This window comes from Lemur catta, chromosome 9 (genome assembly GCF_020740605.2).
Source record: "Lemur catta isolate mLemCat1 chromosome 9, mLemCat1.pri, whole genome shotgun sequence".
Lineage (NCBI taxonomy): Eukaryota > Metazoa > Chordata > Mammalia > Primates > Lemuridae > Lemur > Lemur catta.
In genome coordinates, this window is record NC_059136.1 from 39,546,066 (window position 1) to 39,563,479 (window position 17,414).

At 49.3% G+C, this 17,414-nt stretch overlaps 1 protein-coding gene across 2 annotated transcripts in view; it reads right to left on the bottom strand.

Annotated features, from left to right (window-relative positions):
* Nucleotides 1-295: 295 nt before the first annotated feature.
* Nucleotides 296-17,414, bottom strand: part of ZHX2 (zinc fingers and homeoboxes 2) — a 158,425-nt gene continuing 141,306 nt past the window's right edge. For both annotated transcript variants that reach the window (XM_045561852.1, XM_045561851.1), the window contains exons 3-4: nucleotides 13,792-16,529; nucleotides 296-1,527 (exon numbers count right to left, since the gene is read on the bottom strand). In XM_045561852.1, coding sequence (XP_045417808.1) covers nucleotides 13,796-16,309 — 2,514 coding nt within the window. In that variant the 5' untranslated portion in view covers nucleotides 16,310-16,529 and the 3' untranslated portion in view covers nucleotides 296-1,527; nucleotides 13,792-13,795. The remainder of the gene's footprint in view (nucleotides 1,528-13,791; nucleotides 16,530-17,414) is intronic.

The following is a 17,414-nucleotide window of genomic DNA, read 5'->3' on the forward strand; positions in this document are numbered from 1 at the left end:
GGGTCTTCTCATTCCCACTCCAATGCTCTGCTCCACAGTATTTTATGAATCTATTTTTGAAGATCCTTGAGAAGGGAGGGCCTGTAACTTCTTTCTCTGTGTCCAAGTGAAATGATGAAGATTCCTAGGTTAACATTTACATCCTGTTTATAAAGTCTGGCTTGCACCATTGGACTTCTCCAAGATGGAAGATGAGAAACATGGCCCTACGGATTTGAAACAGGGGGTGGCTGAGCTGGAACCCTTCTGCGAGCCCCTGGGAGCCGGATAGCAATGAAGAACAAGAAGCAGAGGAAAAGGTTATAAAAATGTTTAGTCTCTGCTTTATTGAGTTACAACAAATGAGCAACAAGTTAGAAAAATTGGTTTTATTCAAACTCCCTAGCATTTTATTTGTGCAGTGTACTCAAAGGGGGGCAGTGGGAGAGGGGAAAGGGATTGCAAACATAATTCATATCGCAACATTTACACTGGATATGTCTCTTGGTTTTCCTTCTTTAAAAGTCGGAACTAAAAAAAAAAAGTGCACTCAGGTATCTAAAATCGGCCCAAAACAAACACACAAACAAACAAACAAACAATCAATTCTTGGTGAGGGTCCAAGCTAAATCTTGTCAAATACCCCACCTAGAAAAGGCAGTTAAGAAGAGAAATGAAAACCAAAGCTGTTCATCTTTGTACCATCTAGATAGGAAGATCTTTTTTTGTTGTTTAATTTCACAAAAGTCATGACAATGCTAAGAAGCATGGGAGCCCTTTCTGCAGGTATTTAAAAAGGTGCTTAAAGAGGTCAGCCACCTGCAACCCAGTTCTCCCAGCCTATGCGGCCGAGCAGCTGAGAATCCAGACCCCCGTTTGGCAGTTGAGAGAGTCCTGCCCACCACGCATCCCCAAAGGCAGCTGGAGGAAGAACTGGAAACAGATTTGATCTGGAAGATCTGCCGTCTGTAAACTCTCTCCAAGTCGAGACAGAGGCCTGGATCTCAGCCTTTTCCTGCCAAGAAATCTCCCAAATTTCAAACTACCTTGAAAAATAAATTCTCCCTTCCTAAAATCCAGTAGATATCATGGCACTAATACTAACACTCCCTCCCCCAAATTAATACAAGAAAAAAAGAAAAAGAAAAAAGAAAAGCAACGTGGTTAGCCCTCCCTCTTGGAAAAAACCTTACAATGGTAGTGCTGGAAAAGGAAGTTGCCCTCGATTAAAAAGGTAACAAAATTCCCACATTATACAAATCAGTTCCAGTATAGCAAGAGGTGGGGGCCAGGGCAGAGGAGCAAACTATTTACAAGGACCCATTGAAAACGCAGTAGTAGGACTTTGGCACTATGAACAATTCCCACCGGTCCTCTGGGAGGTGCACGTGAGAGCAGCTGGGGTTCCCGCACCCTCCAGGCACACGAGAGCTACGTGGTTCCACTTGGAGTCACTGGGGAGGGTGGCCCACAGCTGGGGAGGGATGGTCTCTTCTTCCTTCAAAGACAGAGCGTCCCTTTGTCACCACAGCGGTTCTGACGGCTTCCCTAGAAGGGAGACACAAAACCAGAGAGACAAGATGTCGGTGAGACGGCCATCGTTCCCTGGGGGGGCTGGGGTGACAGTGGTCGCTTCTTCCCGGCTTTCCTGGGAGACCCCTTCCAAAGCCATCCAGGGCTTGGAGGAGAGACAAATGCCCTTCAAATGAGGGGTCTGTTTTAAAGAAAGAGGTGAGTTTCCTGAGCAGTCTGATGTTATGACAAGAGTCCCATCTTTGAAAACAGGATGGCTTTCTGGGCAAGTGAAGGTGGTGGCCTACGACTCTTTCCATCATTGCAAGACCCTTTTATTGTTCCTGGAGAGGTGGCCAGTCACAGTGACTCCTACAGGGCCCTGGAGTTGGACAAACCCGAGTTTGGGTCCTGACTTCCCCACCTAGTGGCTGCAGGGCTGTACCCACATGACCTAATCTCTCTAGGGCTTAGTTTTTGCATCTGTAAAACAGGGCTGACAATAGCATCCGCCTCGCCTTGTGGAGTTGCTGTGACGATTCATTCACAGCAGCATTTGGAATGCTGCCTGGTGCACGGTAAGTTATTGTATATACTTTCACTGTTTTTATTAGATGGAGCCTTTTCCGAACATGGTAGGATATATAATAGTAATAAGACAATTGTATGTTTAATATTTGTATCAACCGTGTGATTATTCCCATTTAGTAGTTGAAGAAACTGAACACAGAGAGGTCAAATAAGTTACCCAAGATCAATCAGCTAGTAAATGGCAGAGACAGGATTCAAACCCAGGCAGTCTCTAGAGTCGGTGCTTTTAACAAACAGTATTTATTAACAATCAGTCAGGAGAAATGTTTAATTATTATATACTTGGAAGTAATGAAACTAGTCCAAGGACCTTGTTATGGGTTGCATGGTATCCACTCCAAAATAAAAATATATATACATATTTTTTTTTGAGACAGAGTCTTACTCTGTCACCCCGGTAGTGTGTAGTGGCATCATAATAGCTCACAGCAACCACAAACTCCTGGGCTCAAGCGATCCTCCTGCCTCAGCCTCCCGAGTAGCTGGGACCACAGGCATGCACCACGATGTCTGGTTATTTTTTTCTATTTTTAGTAAAGATGGGGTCTTGCTCTTGCTCAGGCTGGTCTTGAACTCCTGGGCTCAAGCAATCCTCCTGTCTTGGCCTCCCAGAGTGCTAGGATTACAGGCGTGAGCCACCTTGCCAGCCTCCAAAAGTATATATTGAAGTCCCAATCTGCAGGACTTCAGAATGGAACCCTATTTACAGAGGTAATCAAGTTAAATCAAGTTAAAATGAGGTGATTAGGGTGGACCCTAATCCAGTATGACTACTATCCGAATAAAACGGGGAAATTTGGTCACAGACACACACGCATAGAGGGAAAAATGAGAAGACACAAACACACAGGGAGAAGGCTATGTGAAGACAGAGGCAGAGATTGGCGTGACATATCTACAAGCCAAGGAACGCCAAGGGTCACCAGCAGTCACCAGAAACCAGGAGAGAGGCGTGAGACAGACTCACAGCCCTCAGAAGGAACCGCCATGGCCGACACCAGACTTCAGTCTCCACAAGTGTGAGAGAACAAGTTTCTGTTGTTTCAGCTGCCCAGTCTGTGGTCCTTTGTGGATGGCCTAGGAAACTAAGGCAGATCATTACTGCCTTTGTCCTTTCCTTTGGAAAGGAATCCAAGGGGAGGCTCAGGGCCGTAAAGGATGCAGTCGGCATTCCATGACAAGCTGGAAGTTTATCAGACCTTTAGAATCCAAAGCCACGGGCTTTTGCTTTGCCTCCATCCTGGTAAGGCTGTTCTTGCTTGGCCACGTCTCCGGCTGAGAAGTGCTTTTGTACAGGGGACCAAGAACGAGGAGACTTGTCAGCCAAAGGCACCAGCAGATCATCTGTAACGTCACTCACTCCTATTGTCTGGATGTTCAATGTACCCATAGTCCCTAGACACTCCTGGGAATAAGACCGAATATTGGAGTTAAGAAACCAACTTGTAAAAGTAAAGTCTGTGGATAAACCAAGATTCCAGGGGTGTCCTGAAGCTCTGGTACCATCTCAAAGTGATCCAGCCAAAGTCACGAAATCGTAAGAGCTTCAAGGATCCTTACAGATGCTGCTGCCAAGATCACTCATGTCACCCGGAAAGAAAATGGAAGCTCAGGAGGAAAAGCGATTTCTCCAGGCCACGTGGCTGCTCAGTGGCACAGTCAAACCAAGAATGATCATGAGTGGGACAACAGTGATGGCAGCTAGTGTTTCTCTCACAATTGACACGAGTCAGCCCCATGCTAAGTGACAATATGGATCATCTTATTTATTCCTTACAGTGACTCTGCAGGCCCGCTTTACAGCAAAGAGACCAGGGCTTCAAGAGGTTGAATGTCATGCTTAAATGTTAGGCAAACAGTAAGTAGTGAAGTCTGAGGCCACTTTGGCCAGTCCAAATCGGGCTGCCTGGTTCTTAACTGCTCTTCCCCACACCTGTCGTAGGCCCAGGTCATGCATAGCCTCTCTAAGCCTGGAGCCACCTGGTGCCAGGAGAGAGCACATCTGCTTCAAGGGCAGGGGGCCGGGGCACCCAGCGGGGACCATGTGCCTCGTTGCTGATCCCGGGCAGAGCCACATGCACCCGCTAGGTGGGCACAGCCAACCACAGCCAGCCCCCTGTGCTCCCAACGGAACAGGGTTTTGCCCAGCAAATGGGGTCTTTCATTGCCTTTGGGAGGGAGCCTGCCCTGGTTGGAGGTCCACTTGCACAGTTCTCCAGACCCCAGGAAACAAGGCCCAAGGTGGGTGGACAGCTGTTGTTCCTCCTTTGGCACAGGACCTCCACGCAGGGTGGACAGAGCTGTGGAGTTGGAGAAAGCTGGGATCCAGGACCTGCCATCTCCCCGCTGTGTGTGGGTGGGCCCCCGAACCTCCCTGAGCCTCCCTTCCCCTGCACAGGGCCGATGGGCTGCCGGCAGGGTCACAGAGGAGGGTGTGAAGCCACGTGCCAGGGGCTCAGGAAATAAGTTCTTCACTTTTCCTGAGGAAGGCCAGGTATAAAATTAGGGCCTTCGGTGTCAGGAGCTCACCTGTGTGTGAGCGTGAGCATACCTGTTTTCTCCGTCTCTCTCGTATTATCAAGACATTGACCCCACTTCTTCAAGTGACTGGCAAAAATGCTTGCTTTTTAAATAATCCTCAATATTAAGTGGTTGTCCATCTGGCAATATGTTTCTATGATTCCTTGCATAATTTCTTATGGTCACGAACATGCATAATCTTCCAACCATACGTATTCATGAAAAAATGCTGAACAAGGCCCTTAAAACACACACGGACTGCAAGACCCAAGGGATGACCCAGAAAAAGGGAGACAAAGCCAATTTTATTTTACTTTTGTTTTTTCGGCTTTTGCAGAGATCCGAGATGTGTGTGGCTGGCCCCAGACCCTGGAAGCACCCTGAGAACCACTGGACTTTAATTCTCCTTTGCGATTCCCAGGGTGTGCAGAGGAGCCAGCGCGGCCTCAAAGGGAGGCTGGGAAGATGCTGGAAATGAGGCCAATGCCCCCTCTCCAGGGGCATCCTGGCCCGAGCCCAGGAGCCAGTTTGGTTGGGATTGAAGCAAAGAAGGGGACGCCACGGGCAAGTCTGATTTATTCCCCAACGGTCACTGTACAGGCAGCCACGGGCGTGACACTTGGTGGTGACTCCCCACTGGTAACGGATGCCCTGCCCAATGCATTTCAGCCCCAGCCCCAGCCCCGGCCCAGCACGTCTGGTGGAGGCTTCCTCCGCCATGGCTCTGCCCACGGCCCTTCACTGCCATCAACGGCTGCCCTGGGCAAAGCCTGGTCCTCCTTTAGCCCTAGGCCCTGCGGGGTCCAGCTCCGGCCTTGCTTCGGGCTGCTCTCCCCTTGGTCTGTGCCACCATCGGGGATCCACCTGCTCACATGCCAAGCACTTCTAACCCTTAGACGTCGTCACACCTGTGGTTTCTCCCTCGGGGACACAGCCGAGGCCCAATCACCCTCCCACCTTCGAGCCCCTTCCCAGGCAGGCCTTCGCTCCCGGACGCTGCCAGCAGGTCTCCCGGTTACACGGTCCTGCGTGGGCTTCTCCATGTGGCTATTACAGTGCCGTCTCCAGACTGCCCAGTTAACTGTGGGTGGAAGAGGCCCGTGAGGACACGGATGGCGGCCACTGTGCTCACTGCTGGCCCCGCCACCCCCTCCCCGCAAAGTGTGGCCCACACGGGAGACTCAACAAATGCTAAAGGGAGGAAAAATGGGAAGTGAGTTCAGTGCTGTCAGAGCAGTGGCTGTTACACAAGGTTGGTGACAAAGTCCACACTGTAGTGTTGTTGTTTTATAGAGTATCACAGTGCTCTGGGCAATGTGGCTCTTGCTAGCTCCCTGGGGCTTCTCTGGAGTCTAATCACCTGGTCAGAGGCAGTCACTCTACGAAGGACCAAATTACTCATCCCAGACCACCTCCCAGACTTGGAGGAAACAGCAAGGCCATGGGGCCCATCTGCTTAGGGCCCTCCTGGGACATTTGTACCGAGTGATGTCCAGCCTCAGTGAACACCTCCCTGCACAGGGATCCCCCAGCCCCCATCGTCCCTTCCTATCTTGGGGACAACTTGGAATATTAAAACATACTATCTAATTCTTCAGCAAAGTCTGCTTCCCTGTTTCTTTACTCACTGGGAAACATAAAAAAATTTGAATTTCCCCCTGTGGCAGCTTTCTGTTTCTATTTCTCTCTAATTTTCCCTGTAGGGCTTTCCCTAAGGCCCTGGGGACCGGAGCAAATAACACTGTACTCCATGAGAAAGGAAGACAAACACTGAGATAGTGATTTATTATCTCTCCAAAATATTTCTTTTTTCTCGAGTGGTGTAGCAAGGTTTATTGCTCATTTACCGAGTGCCTGTTATCTGCGGAACATTTTATTCCATTGTCATCTGGCTTCTGCTCTTGGGGAGAAACCGCTTTCAGTTTAATTGTAGGTCCTCTGTAGGTCACGTCTTTTCTTTCCGGTTGCCTTTCGCTCGCTTTGCCCTCACTTTACTGAGGCCTAACTGGTGAGCATGAAACTGCACGTAAGTAACATACAATTTGGTGAGTTTGGACATGTGCACACACTCAGTTACCATCACCACTGTCTAGTAACAAACATGTCCTGCACCTCCACAAGTTTGCTAGTTGGTGGTAAGGACACTGCCACCACCCCCAAAAAAGACATGAGATCTACCCTCTTAACACATTTTTAAGTACACAATACCCTACTGTGAACTACAGGAATTATGTTATACAGCAGATCTCTGGAACTTACTCATCCTGTACAACTACTTTATATTCATTGAATGAAAACTACCCTAGTCCTCGGCCCCCATTCCCTGGTAAACACCATCCTACTGTCTGCTTCTATACCACTCCACATTTCTAGTCAAACTGTCATTGCTTCTCTGAGGGGTGGGGGCATGGTCCAATTTTAACTAGAATTGAAAAAGGGAAAATATGCTGGCATGTGGAGGATTAAGCAATCTACCAGCGGTGGGAAGGACTCCATACCACGCACAATCGTCCCCACACCAGGCCTGGGTGAGCTCGGGCACATCTGGCCAAAGCTCTCCTTTCCTGCAGCTGTTTGGGGAGCCTCTGGGGTTGGGGAACTTGCTGAGGCCAGGTAAACCTCCCCTAGGCTGCTGCAGGGAGGCTCAAAGGCGGCAGGTATGAGAGGGGGCATGGCTCTTCCTGCCCCTTTCCCATCAGTGGACATTGTCCAGGGGAATTCCACTGAAGCTGAGTAAAAGGGATCGTATTTTAAACTCATTATGCAGACTCCTGCAGTGTTACACGTGTGCATAGGGTTTTCATTCCAGCTCCACCACTTTCACCTTGATGACCTTGGATGCGTTCCCTTCCTGTGTCTCCTTCTCACCAGCTGTACGTGAGTAATGTGGACTCCAGAGAGTTATTGCAAAGATTAGATGAGTTAGCACATGTAAGTGCTTGAGCAGGGCTGGGCACAGTAAGTGCTCAGCAAATGTTACCCTCTGTCGCTGCCCAAGGCCCCCCAACCCCTGCCCCTCTGAGATGCAATTGACATCCACTGGCTTGAGCTCACAAAAGTGGGGCCCCAACTGAAAAAGTCAACTTGGAAAGGCAGGAAGCAGGCGACCAGGTTCCCCCCTATAGAAAGCGATGAGCAAGTTCAGATTCAGCATCTATCGGGCGGATGCTGATGCTAATGCCAGAACCTTGTTCCAGGGGCTTTCATTTATATTATCTCATTAATCCTGAGAACGACAGACAACTCTATTAGTCAGTCTTATGAACTGAATTGTATCTCCCCTAATACATGTGTTGAAGCCCTATCCCCTAATGTGACTGTATTTGGCCATATGGACTGTAAGGAGGTAATTAAAGGTGGGGTAATTAAGTCCTAATCTAATAGGACTGGTGTTCTTACAAGAGGGAGAGACCGTGGGATATGGACACGCTGAGGAAAGACCACGTGAGGGCACAGGGAGAAGGTGGCCATGCACAAACCAAGGAGAGAGGCCTCACCAGAAATCAGCCCCACCAGCACCTTGATCTTGAACTTCCAGCCTCTAGAATTGTGAGAAAATAAATTTCTGTTAAGTCACCTAGTTTGTGGTATTCTGTTATGGCAGCCTTAGTGGACTATTCTGGTAAGTATTAAGGTTATAGAAAGAATAAAATAAAATGTACAGGCATGTAGATGCTCTAAAATTTTCCAACATCCATGCTCCATTGACCACCAGGACAGAAAAGTGTGAATGCCCAGACATCTGCAAGGTGGCTTTCTTTTTGCTCCTTCCTCGAGTATCTCAGATGGTGTCAAACTTTCTCTACAGGATTATACACACAGAACCATGTATAGTCTCCTTTACTGGTGAGAAAGAGGAGAATATTTAATCATACGTGAATTGACCTAACATTTGGATTTTATTTATTTACTTATTTTTATTTATTTTAGCCAAATTTAGCATGGATTTTTTTTAAGAGACAGGGTCTCACTCTGCTGCCCAGGCTGGAGTGCAGTGGCCCAATTACAGCTCACTGCAGCCTCGAACTCCTGAGCTCAAGCAATCCTCCTGCCTCAGCCTCCCAAGTAGCTGGGACTATAGGTGCACCACTACGCCCAGCTAGTATTTTTAATTTTTTGTAGAGAAGGGAGTCTCGTTTCATTGCCCAGGCTGCCCTTGAACTCCTGGCCTCAAGCAATCCTCCTGCCTCGGCCTCCCAAAGTGCTGGAATTACAGCCATGAGTCACCGTGCCTGGCCCACTCAGGCTTTTAACCCCTGCACGTATATGAAGTATGAACTCAGGCAAGTCACACCCACAATGGCCACTTTTTGGTGCCCTTAATGTACGAAGTTCCCCTTGGTCCCAGGGCCCTTGAGTATGTTTTCTTCTGCCTAAAATGCTCTTTCCCACTTCTCTGCCAAGAGACTCCTACATGTTGGATTAACCCTTTAGATTTCAATTCATCCATTACCTCTTCAGAGAAGCCTCCCCCAAACTGTAAATCAGGTCAAATTCCCCTATCCTATACTCCAACAGGGCCATGTGACTTTCCTTTTTGTTTGATGAAAGACTGGTTAAAGCTTTATTTTCCGTTAGACCAAGGGCTCCCTGAGGGCAGAGACACACTGGGCACTCAGCCTTCTGGCGCTCAGTGCACTGCAGACGTCCCACAAATACTCGATGGACAAAGGAACCAAGTCACTTGTTAGGAACATCTCTGAGCCAGCTGACCTCACCTCTTTGGGGCCTCCATCCTTCTTCTGAAAACGAGGGAGCTGGATTTCATGGTTGCTCAGTCGCTACAAGCTGCCCAAAGCACAGTGCCCAAATCCCTAGGGTGAGAGGCTCCACGACTAAGTAAATGGACGCGCTGTCAGTTAACTCCCCATTAGGCACGAGGGAAGCGGGACTAATGGACCCTGAGAAGCATCACCCGGTAAGTATCTGGTGACGGATTCTCCAACAGACCTTTCCCTCAAGCTGCTCACACACACGGACAGCAAACTGTACCCAACCTCTGCTCTGACTGCTGTCAATCACTGGGGCCAACGGGTGATGGAAAAAGATGAGGAGAAGCCAAAGAACCGAAATACCAGATCCCAGGTCATTGAAAACCAACCACCTTTTAAAATTCTCTGGTGGTCCTCAATAAACTGTTGTTGAATATCTGCTCTGAGTCTGCACTGGGGATTCAGAGAGTAATGAGATTTGGTCCCTGCCTTCAAGGGTCTGGTGGGGGAGAGAGACAGGGAAACTGAGGAGTGGAATATTTTCATTCATTCATTCATTCATTGAAATATCTGTATTTGGACAGCTAATCTGAACAGAGTGTGGGGTCATGCATATTGTGGATCCTAAATTGTAACCAGGATGCAACACTTGGCAGCCTTAAATATTTTAAGCAAGCTGAGCCATGGAAAACATCTTTCTGACATTTCACAAATTCTACCTCTTTCCCAAAGCCATCCCTAATCATCAGAAGTTGGAAACTGTCGTCAGAAGTTGGGAGGCAGTGAAGGTGGAAGGTGGTGGCTAGAACTTTGGCGTCAGTTTTAGGCCCTGGCTGGGTAAACTCTGGCAAGTTCCTTCAGGTTCCTGAGCCTCAGTTTTCTTTGTTTAAGATAAATGGGAAGAAGGTAGGTTGGTGGGAAGGTTTTAAATCAGACAAAAAAATTAGAAAAGCCACCTCTTCCCCTCTGAGCTCCTCCAGTTTCTGTGTGCACAGCTCCCGTGAAGCAGTCCGGATGGGCTTACAGGTGTTTTTATGGACATGTCTCACCTTTATTAGACCGAGTTCAAGGCAGGGGCCCGGATCAGTGGTCATTTTGGCAAATCTACACAGACTGGCACAGTGCCTGGCATGAAGAGGGTGCTCTAAAGTTCTTGCTGAATAAATAAGTTGTGGATTAGTCTCCACGCCTACACAGAATTAGGAGCTGACCACTGTCTGTCTGTTTGGCCTGGGCTGTGGTGGGGCCACTGCTGAAGAGGCCACGGCCACAGTGCTTGGGTGAGGGACTGGGTGACAGATGAGAGGTGGCCTCCAGGCCCTGCTAGCAGCTAGCCTGGGAACCCAGGGCAAATCACTCATTTTCTCTGGGCCTCAGTTTTTACCCTCTGAAAAATGGGGAAAAAGATGTGTCTACCTCATAGGGTTGTTGTGATGTTGAAATGACTTAATAGACATACTTAGAAAAATGTTGAGCAGGTAGCATGTACCAATCAATGGAAACTCTTACTAGCAGTAGTAACGGGATATTCCATTTGACCAAACATCTGGGCATATGTCTGACAATGTCTAGCTTAAGTATGTTGACTCATTTTTAGCATAAAAGGAGAAATTTAATTTTCAGCCTCTTACTATGACAGGTCTGTCAATGGGATGGCTTAAAAATTGTTCAGACTCAGGGACTGAATCAAGACACCATCATGCAAAGGCCGGGAAGGATTCCTTACTTTTGTGTCTAACCTCAGGGCTGAAGTGAGCCCAGATTGAGACAAAAGCTGTCATGAGCCTTGCAAAGCCTAATGCAGAGGGATTGGGGGGGGGGACATGCTAAACCCTGTAGAGCTGTGGTCCCAAACCCCTTGGCTGCAGACTGGTCCTGGTCTCGTGGCCTGTTAGGAACCAGACTGCAGAGCTCCATCTCCCACGCCTACCCCCACCCCATGGAAAAAGTGTCTTCCATGAAACTTAGTAACCGGGCTGCACAGCAGGAGGTGAGCAGTGGGCTAGCAAGTGAAGCTTCATCTGTATTTACAGATGGTCCTCATCACTCGCATCACCGCTTGATCTCCGCCTCCACCCCCCATCCATGGAAAAATTGTCTTCCATGAAACCAGTTCCTGTTGCCAAAAAGGTTAGGGACCACTGCTGTAGAGGAAATCCAATCCTAGAGCCAGCTCTTAGCTGCTAGCTGGAGTTCCTCCTCTTCTCGTATCACATAACAACTTCTATAAAGTCAAAACCATGAATCATTTCAGGATTGTTATATGTGTCATAACTGAACTCAACCACAAGTTCTTAAATAAATATGCATTTAAATAGGGACATCACTGAATATTTGTAAATTTCAAGAGACCCATGTGTTTGGTTCATGAAAGCTCTGAAGTAATCTGGAGAGATTTTTTTTCCCCTCTAAATTGAAAGGCCCCTTTAAGGGGTACCTCTGTCCAGGGCTTGGGAGAACTTTCCTATGCCACCACCTCTGTAGACCGTAGCCCTTTCTCAATATGACCTCCAAAATATCAGGAAGTACTAGGGACATCTGATGCCACGAGGTGTTGAACAGACGTTAGCATCTTGTTTAGGAATGTTTTCCAGCTCACACTTGGGACATAGCTAGTTCCTACATCTCTGAATTGTCTGATATTAATCCAAGAGCCACCTGAAAAAACCCTCAGTATTCCCCCCACCCCGGGGAGAGGGGCAATGAGAAATGGGGAGTTTCTGTCAGAAGTAAAGAGGCAGAGATGGCCACAGGAAGAGTGAGGGCTCCGGAGTCAAACTGAGGTGCTGGCTGGGGGAATGAATGCAGGTAAGTTCCTTGGTTTGTGAGTCTCAGTTTCTGGGGTTATGAAAATACAGAGATGCTCACCTCTCTAGAACTAAGTAAGGCCATCCATGGTCCGGCCACCTTCCTCGGCCTCTGCTACTCAGCGGGCCCTTCATCTATCCTTCTGTCCTTCCTCCCCTCCTCCCCAGAGGTCCTCTTCACACCTTCGTGGCAACCAGGGAGATGTGGCAAGGTGGGAAAATGGCCAGAGGGAGGAAGGAGCCAGGCAGCCAGGTGGGGGTGGTCGCAGGTGCTATGGCAACCTCAGTACACCTCTAGCCCCCTCCTCTCCCGGCCCTTCCCTCTGGGCTGCATCCTCGCCCGCGCACGACCCAGGAGCACTTCCTCCCGCACGCCGGAGGAGAAAGATGACCCGATGGCATTCTGGGATTGGCTGCCCATTACAGTGCTCCTTTAATAGCTGAACTGGCTAAAACAAGGTTTCTAGAGGATTTCCTCTATTTGCCAGCTGCCTCACTTTATTACTGAATAAATGAATTAATGAGCGACATGGCCAGCCAACGCTGTCCGAGTTCATTAAGGCAGAGCTATGGTAATTGCCAGGGCTCCCTTTGGGACCTCATCAATCATTCTGGAGGTTCTTACCTTTATTTCATCCTTTGTAAAAGATGACTTGGGAGGCCCCTTCCTTTGCCTTGTAAGTGACCTCTGGAGAAGCCCACCTGGGCAAACCGGACCTCTCCTTCCCCGTCCCAGCTGCCCTTGCAACACGTCTGCCAAGGCGGACCCTGGCCTCCTGCGCCTCCCCCAACCCTGCCCTCCTTTCTCAACTCACCACCAAGCTCCCGAGGTGCCTCAGGCCTCGCTTTGCGCTGACCTCTCACGAAGCACAAACACCCAGGGCTTCAGTGGCGTGTCCCATTATGTGGATGACACAGCCATTAGTAACCATGGCAACCTCCCTTCCCCCAGCTTTGGTGGCTCCATAGGCCTCATTTACACCAGTCTCTCCCAGATTTCAAGGGGTTATGGGGACCCAACCAGAGGGCACCTTCCTTGAGCTGTGACACGGCAAATACCAAGCATTTTCAAAGCCTTTGAGGTTAAAAGAAACAACCTTAAATCTCTGATACAGCAAACTTGAATGCTTACTCTTAAAAAAGAATCCCCAAAGGGGGGAAAAAAAAGAAAAGGGAAAAGACACAATCTTCTCATAGTTTTTACAGCAGCGAACACAAGACGCACAGAGGGAGGAGGTGTTCTGAACAGCGACAAGTGGACTTTAGAACGGACAGGCCCGAAGGGTGGCGTCCCCACAGGCCACAGGCAGAGGGGCTGTCCCCCTTAGCACAGCCTTGCAAATAAGGACGTGAGATCTACCAGCCCCTATTTTGTTTCCTTTTTCAAAGAACTTAAAAAAATTACTCATCCACCCCCCAGAATGGTAAGTATGTGCAGCAATGTGTAGATGCATTAGCTCAATTGAGCCACTCCGCTAGGGACACATACTTGGAACCATCACGCTGTACATGACACATACACACAATTCTTAGTTGCCAATTAAAAAAAAGAACCCATCACCGGTGTCAACACCTCTGTACCCTACAACCTTATGTGAATTTAACCCTGGAAATAAAAAGAAAGACACCCGCCCTCCCCGCTGCTGCCTGGGGTCAGCAGGTGGACTTACCTGTCTACGCCCGGCCAGCCTCGGCAGGGACGCCGTCGGAGTCCGAGTCGGCCAGTTCCGCCACGCCTTCGGCCGCGGTCTGACTCCAGCCGTCCGACCTGTCTGAGACGGCATCTTCCTCTCCCACGGTCACCTCCACGTAATCCACCACGCCCGACTCCTCATTCTCCTCGCTGCCCGGGCCGTCCCGGCTGCTGCCCTCTGACCTGTCCGAGGTGGCCTCCGAGGGCTTTGCTGGCGAACCGTCTTTTGCCTGCTCACCGCCCACTTTCAGCCTGGGCACCGGCTTCTCCAAGTCCTCTTCGCAGAGCTTTTTGGGGTCCTTGCAACGTTGCTGAACCACCTCGCCTCCGTTCTTTGGGCTCTCGGCGACGGGTTTTGCTGCTTTCCTTGATAGGGTGTCGTAGCCGTGATCATCTGCCACGGGCTGGTGCTGGTACTGCTCCATCCACTTCAAGGTTCCAGTTTTTAGCAAGCATCTGTTCTCCTTGAACCAGCGCACAATCTCAGTTCGGACCAGGCCTGTCTTGGCCGCTAGCTGGTCGTACTCCTGGGGAGTAGGCCACTGGGTTCTCGCAAACGTGCTCCTCAGGAGATGAACTTGTTCTTGACTTTTTGTAATTGCTGGTGAAGGGCTGGGCAGAGAGCTGGTTAACTGGGCACCGGAGAGCTGGTCAAGCCGAGGCAGAGCACCGTTGGGGGCCACCGCATCCTGGCTCTTCTTGCCAGACCCCATGGAATCCAGGACAGCTTGTTCCATGCTGTCCCGGAGCTTCCGTCTCTCCGAGAACCAGGAGTCGATCTCTCTCCTGCTCAGCTTGGTCTCTACCCTTAGCCGATCCAGTTCTGCTTGCGTAGGAAAAGAGCTTTTCAAAAAGCTATCTTCCAGGATTTTAACCTGACCCTGCGTTTTCTCTTTGAACTTCTGCGGCGTAAAGTCTGGGTATGCATGGTACGTGCGACCATGTCGGGAGGCTGCGATGGCCAACTGGTCTTTGGCAAGGGATTCGCTGGTGATGTGGACGATGCCCCTTTGACAGCGATACCGGTGGTCACTGAACCACTTCTTGATCTCGCTCCTGGCAAGGCCGGTCACTTCGATGAGCCGGTAGACCTCAGCATCGTCAGGGAACTGGCTCTGGAGGAAGCTGGCTTTGAGATGCGCTATCTGCTCCTTTGTCTTCTTGCGGTCGCTGGCTGGGGTGACTGGGGGGTTGGCCACAGTGGGTGGGGGCTCTGGCACCTGAGTGATGTGAGGACGCTTGGGCTCGGGGGCAGCTTGGGGAGTCACCAAAGGCCTCTTCTGGCTGTGGTTAGTCACTCCTGCCACGGCAAGTGTGATGGGGGAGCAAGAGACGGTTGTTGACCCACTGGTCACCTGAGTCAGCACCAGACTGGTCTGACCGAGGATCTGGCATGGGAGAGCTGTCTGCAGGATGGGCTGTGGCATCTTCGTGGGGGCCAACTGGGCAGGCAGCACAGTGATTGTTGGGGGTACCGACTGAATGGTGCCATTAAACATCTTCTTCCGGGCCTCCTCCACCTCTTCTGGGGACCAGCTGATGCCGTGCTTTAAGCGCTGGGTGGCAAACCAGATTCTGATGTGCTCCTCTGGGTGTTTGGAGGCAGCTGTCAGCCAGGACAACTCCGCCTGGGTCGGGTAAGGGAACTTGTTGAAGGAGTTGATCATGGTGGCATTTGTATCCAGGGCAGAGTTGTATTTGGTAGTATTTAGTGGGACGGGGACTTTCGGGACAAGGTTGATATTTGGTGGCAGCTGTACAGAAGGCATGACGTGTCCTAACGTGTCTTGGAGGAGCTCCACACCTCCCAGTCTCGAGAGGATCTCAGCTGTGTCTGTCACCAAGCGGGCAGTCCCTTCCACGTGGTTCTCGGAGGGGACCTCCTCGGGCTTCTTGGGTACCTTCTTGGCATCTACTTTTGGTTTCCCTGGCTTCATGATGGGGGTTTTACTCACTGAGATCCCAGGATCACTGTCACCACTTCCGGGGCCACTGGTGGTGATGGACACAACATGGTTGGTGGCCTCAATGGACTGTTCTAAGACAGTTTGATTATTACGCTTGATTAACTTCAGCTTGAAGTTGGTCTCCCCGGGATGGAACTTGGAGTTGTGGTCAGACAAGGAATCGTACTTTTTGGTTGTGAAGTTACATTCAGCACAAACGTAGAGGGGGTTGAGAATCACATTGGGATGCTGCATGTCAACATGCTCCGTGAACTCATTCAGGTTTTGCGTGGAGTACGGGCAGTATTTGCATTCATAACCCCCTTGGAGTTTTTTGGACTGGTTTTCCCCTGTAGATTTCACCTCTATCACTTCATTTTCTTTGGAAGAATTTTCAGGTTCTGCTGCCCAACTATCCTTGGCCACGTCAGGCTGTGACGTGCCGATTCCTTTCTCTTTGGCCCTGTCTACCTCCTCGGGCACGTCTTGTTCTACTACTTGTGATGTCCGCACCATGCATGGAGTTGTAGATTTCCGTTTGCTAGCCATGCTGCCTGTCTGTGTGCAATGGCTTATTTTCGGAGGGGGGTAGGGAGAGGGGCAGTGAAATTCTTGGAACAAATAAGATAAAAGGCTTTTGGCTTTATTCCCCCTCAAATGGCTTTGGCTTCCCTTGAATGCTGAAGTCTACTGTTTGAGTTTTCAGAATGATTTCAGCACAAAAAATTGCAACTGCACCAATCGCTAAACACGCCAGGCAGCATCATATCTGTGGACAAGAACAAAGACAGGGTCAGGGTCTCTTCACAACGCAAAAGAAACTAGCATTTCTTTCTGAGTTGCTCCCATGACCCACCCCACCTGGCACCCAAATCAAATACCTACGTATGCACAGAGGGTGTGAGAGTGGGTGCTTATGAACATGAAAGATCACATTCTTCTTCTCTTCCCTTCTTTGGGAAGGAAGTGAAAACGGGCCCAAAGCAAGCAAACAAGGGCAAGGGTCACCATCTCACATCTAGAGACAAAGGGATACAGAAAAGGTACACGGCTATCAAAATCTTCTGAAGTGGTGGGTGGGGTGGTGGAGGGGATGTTGCAGATGGAATGTGGCTGGGCTTGCAAGCTGCTTTTATTTACGGTACATCAGAAGCAAGATGCTTCCCTGGGGCAGGCAAGTGAGATTCATACGGGCATCAGAAAATGGATATGAACATTTTGCTTATCATAAAAGCAAAATCACTTCAGGAAATCCAGAAAATGCAAAAACGTATACAGGAGCAAAAAAAACCAATCACCTTCAATTCAATATTTTAGTTTTGTAGTTCCTTCATTTCACTTGAATAGTTCTCTATTTCCTTGAATATTGAGCAAAATGATTTTAAAAATGACTGCATGTTATTACACTGAAAGGATATACCATATACAACAGTCAGTGGCTGGACTTTTGCTGGACATTTATTTCTGTTTTTTGGCTCTTATTAACAAAATTGCAGTGAACACCCTTAGTCCCTATTTTTGTAACTACTTTCGGATGGATGCCTAGAAGTGGCTCTCTTGACCCATATGGCCAAGTTTTTGCCTCCTCTGGCCTTTTCCCGGGTAGTGTATGGGAGGGCTGGACTCATAACCCAGCCTACACGAAATAATATCA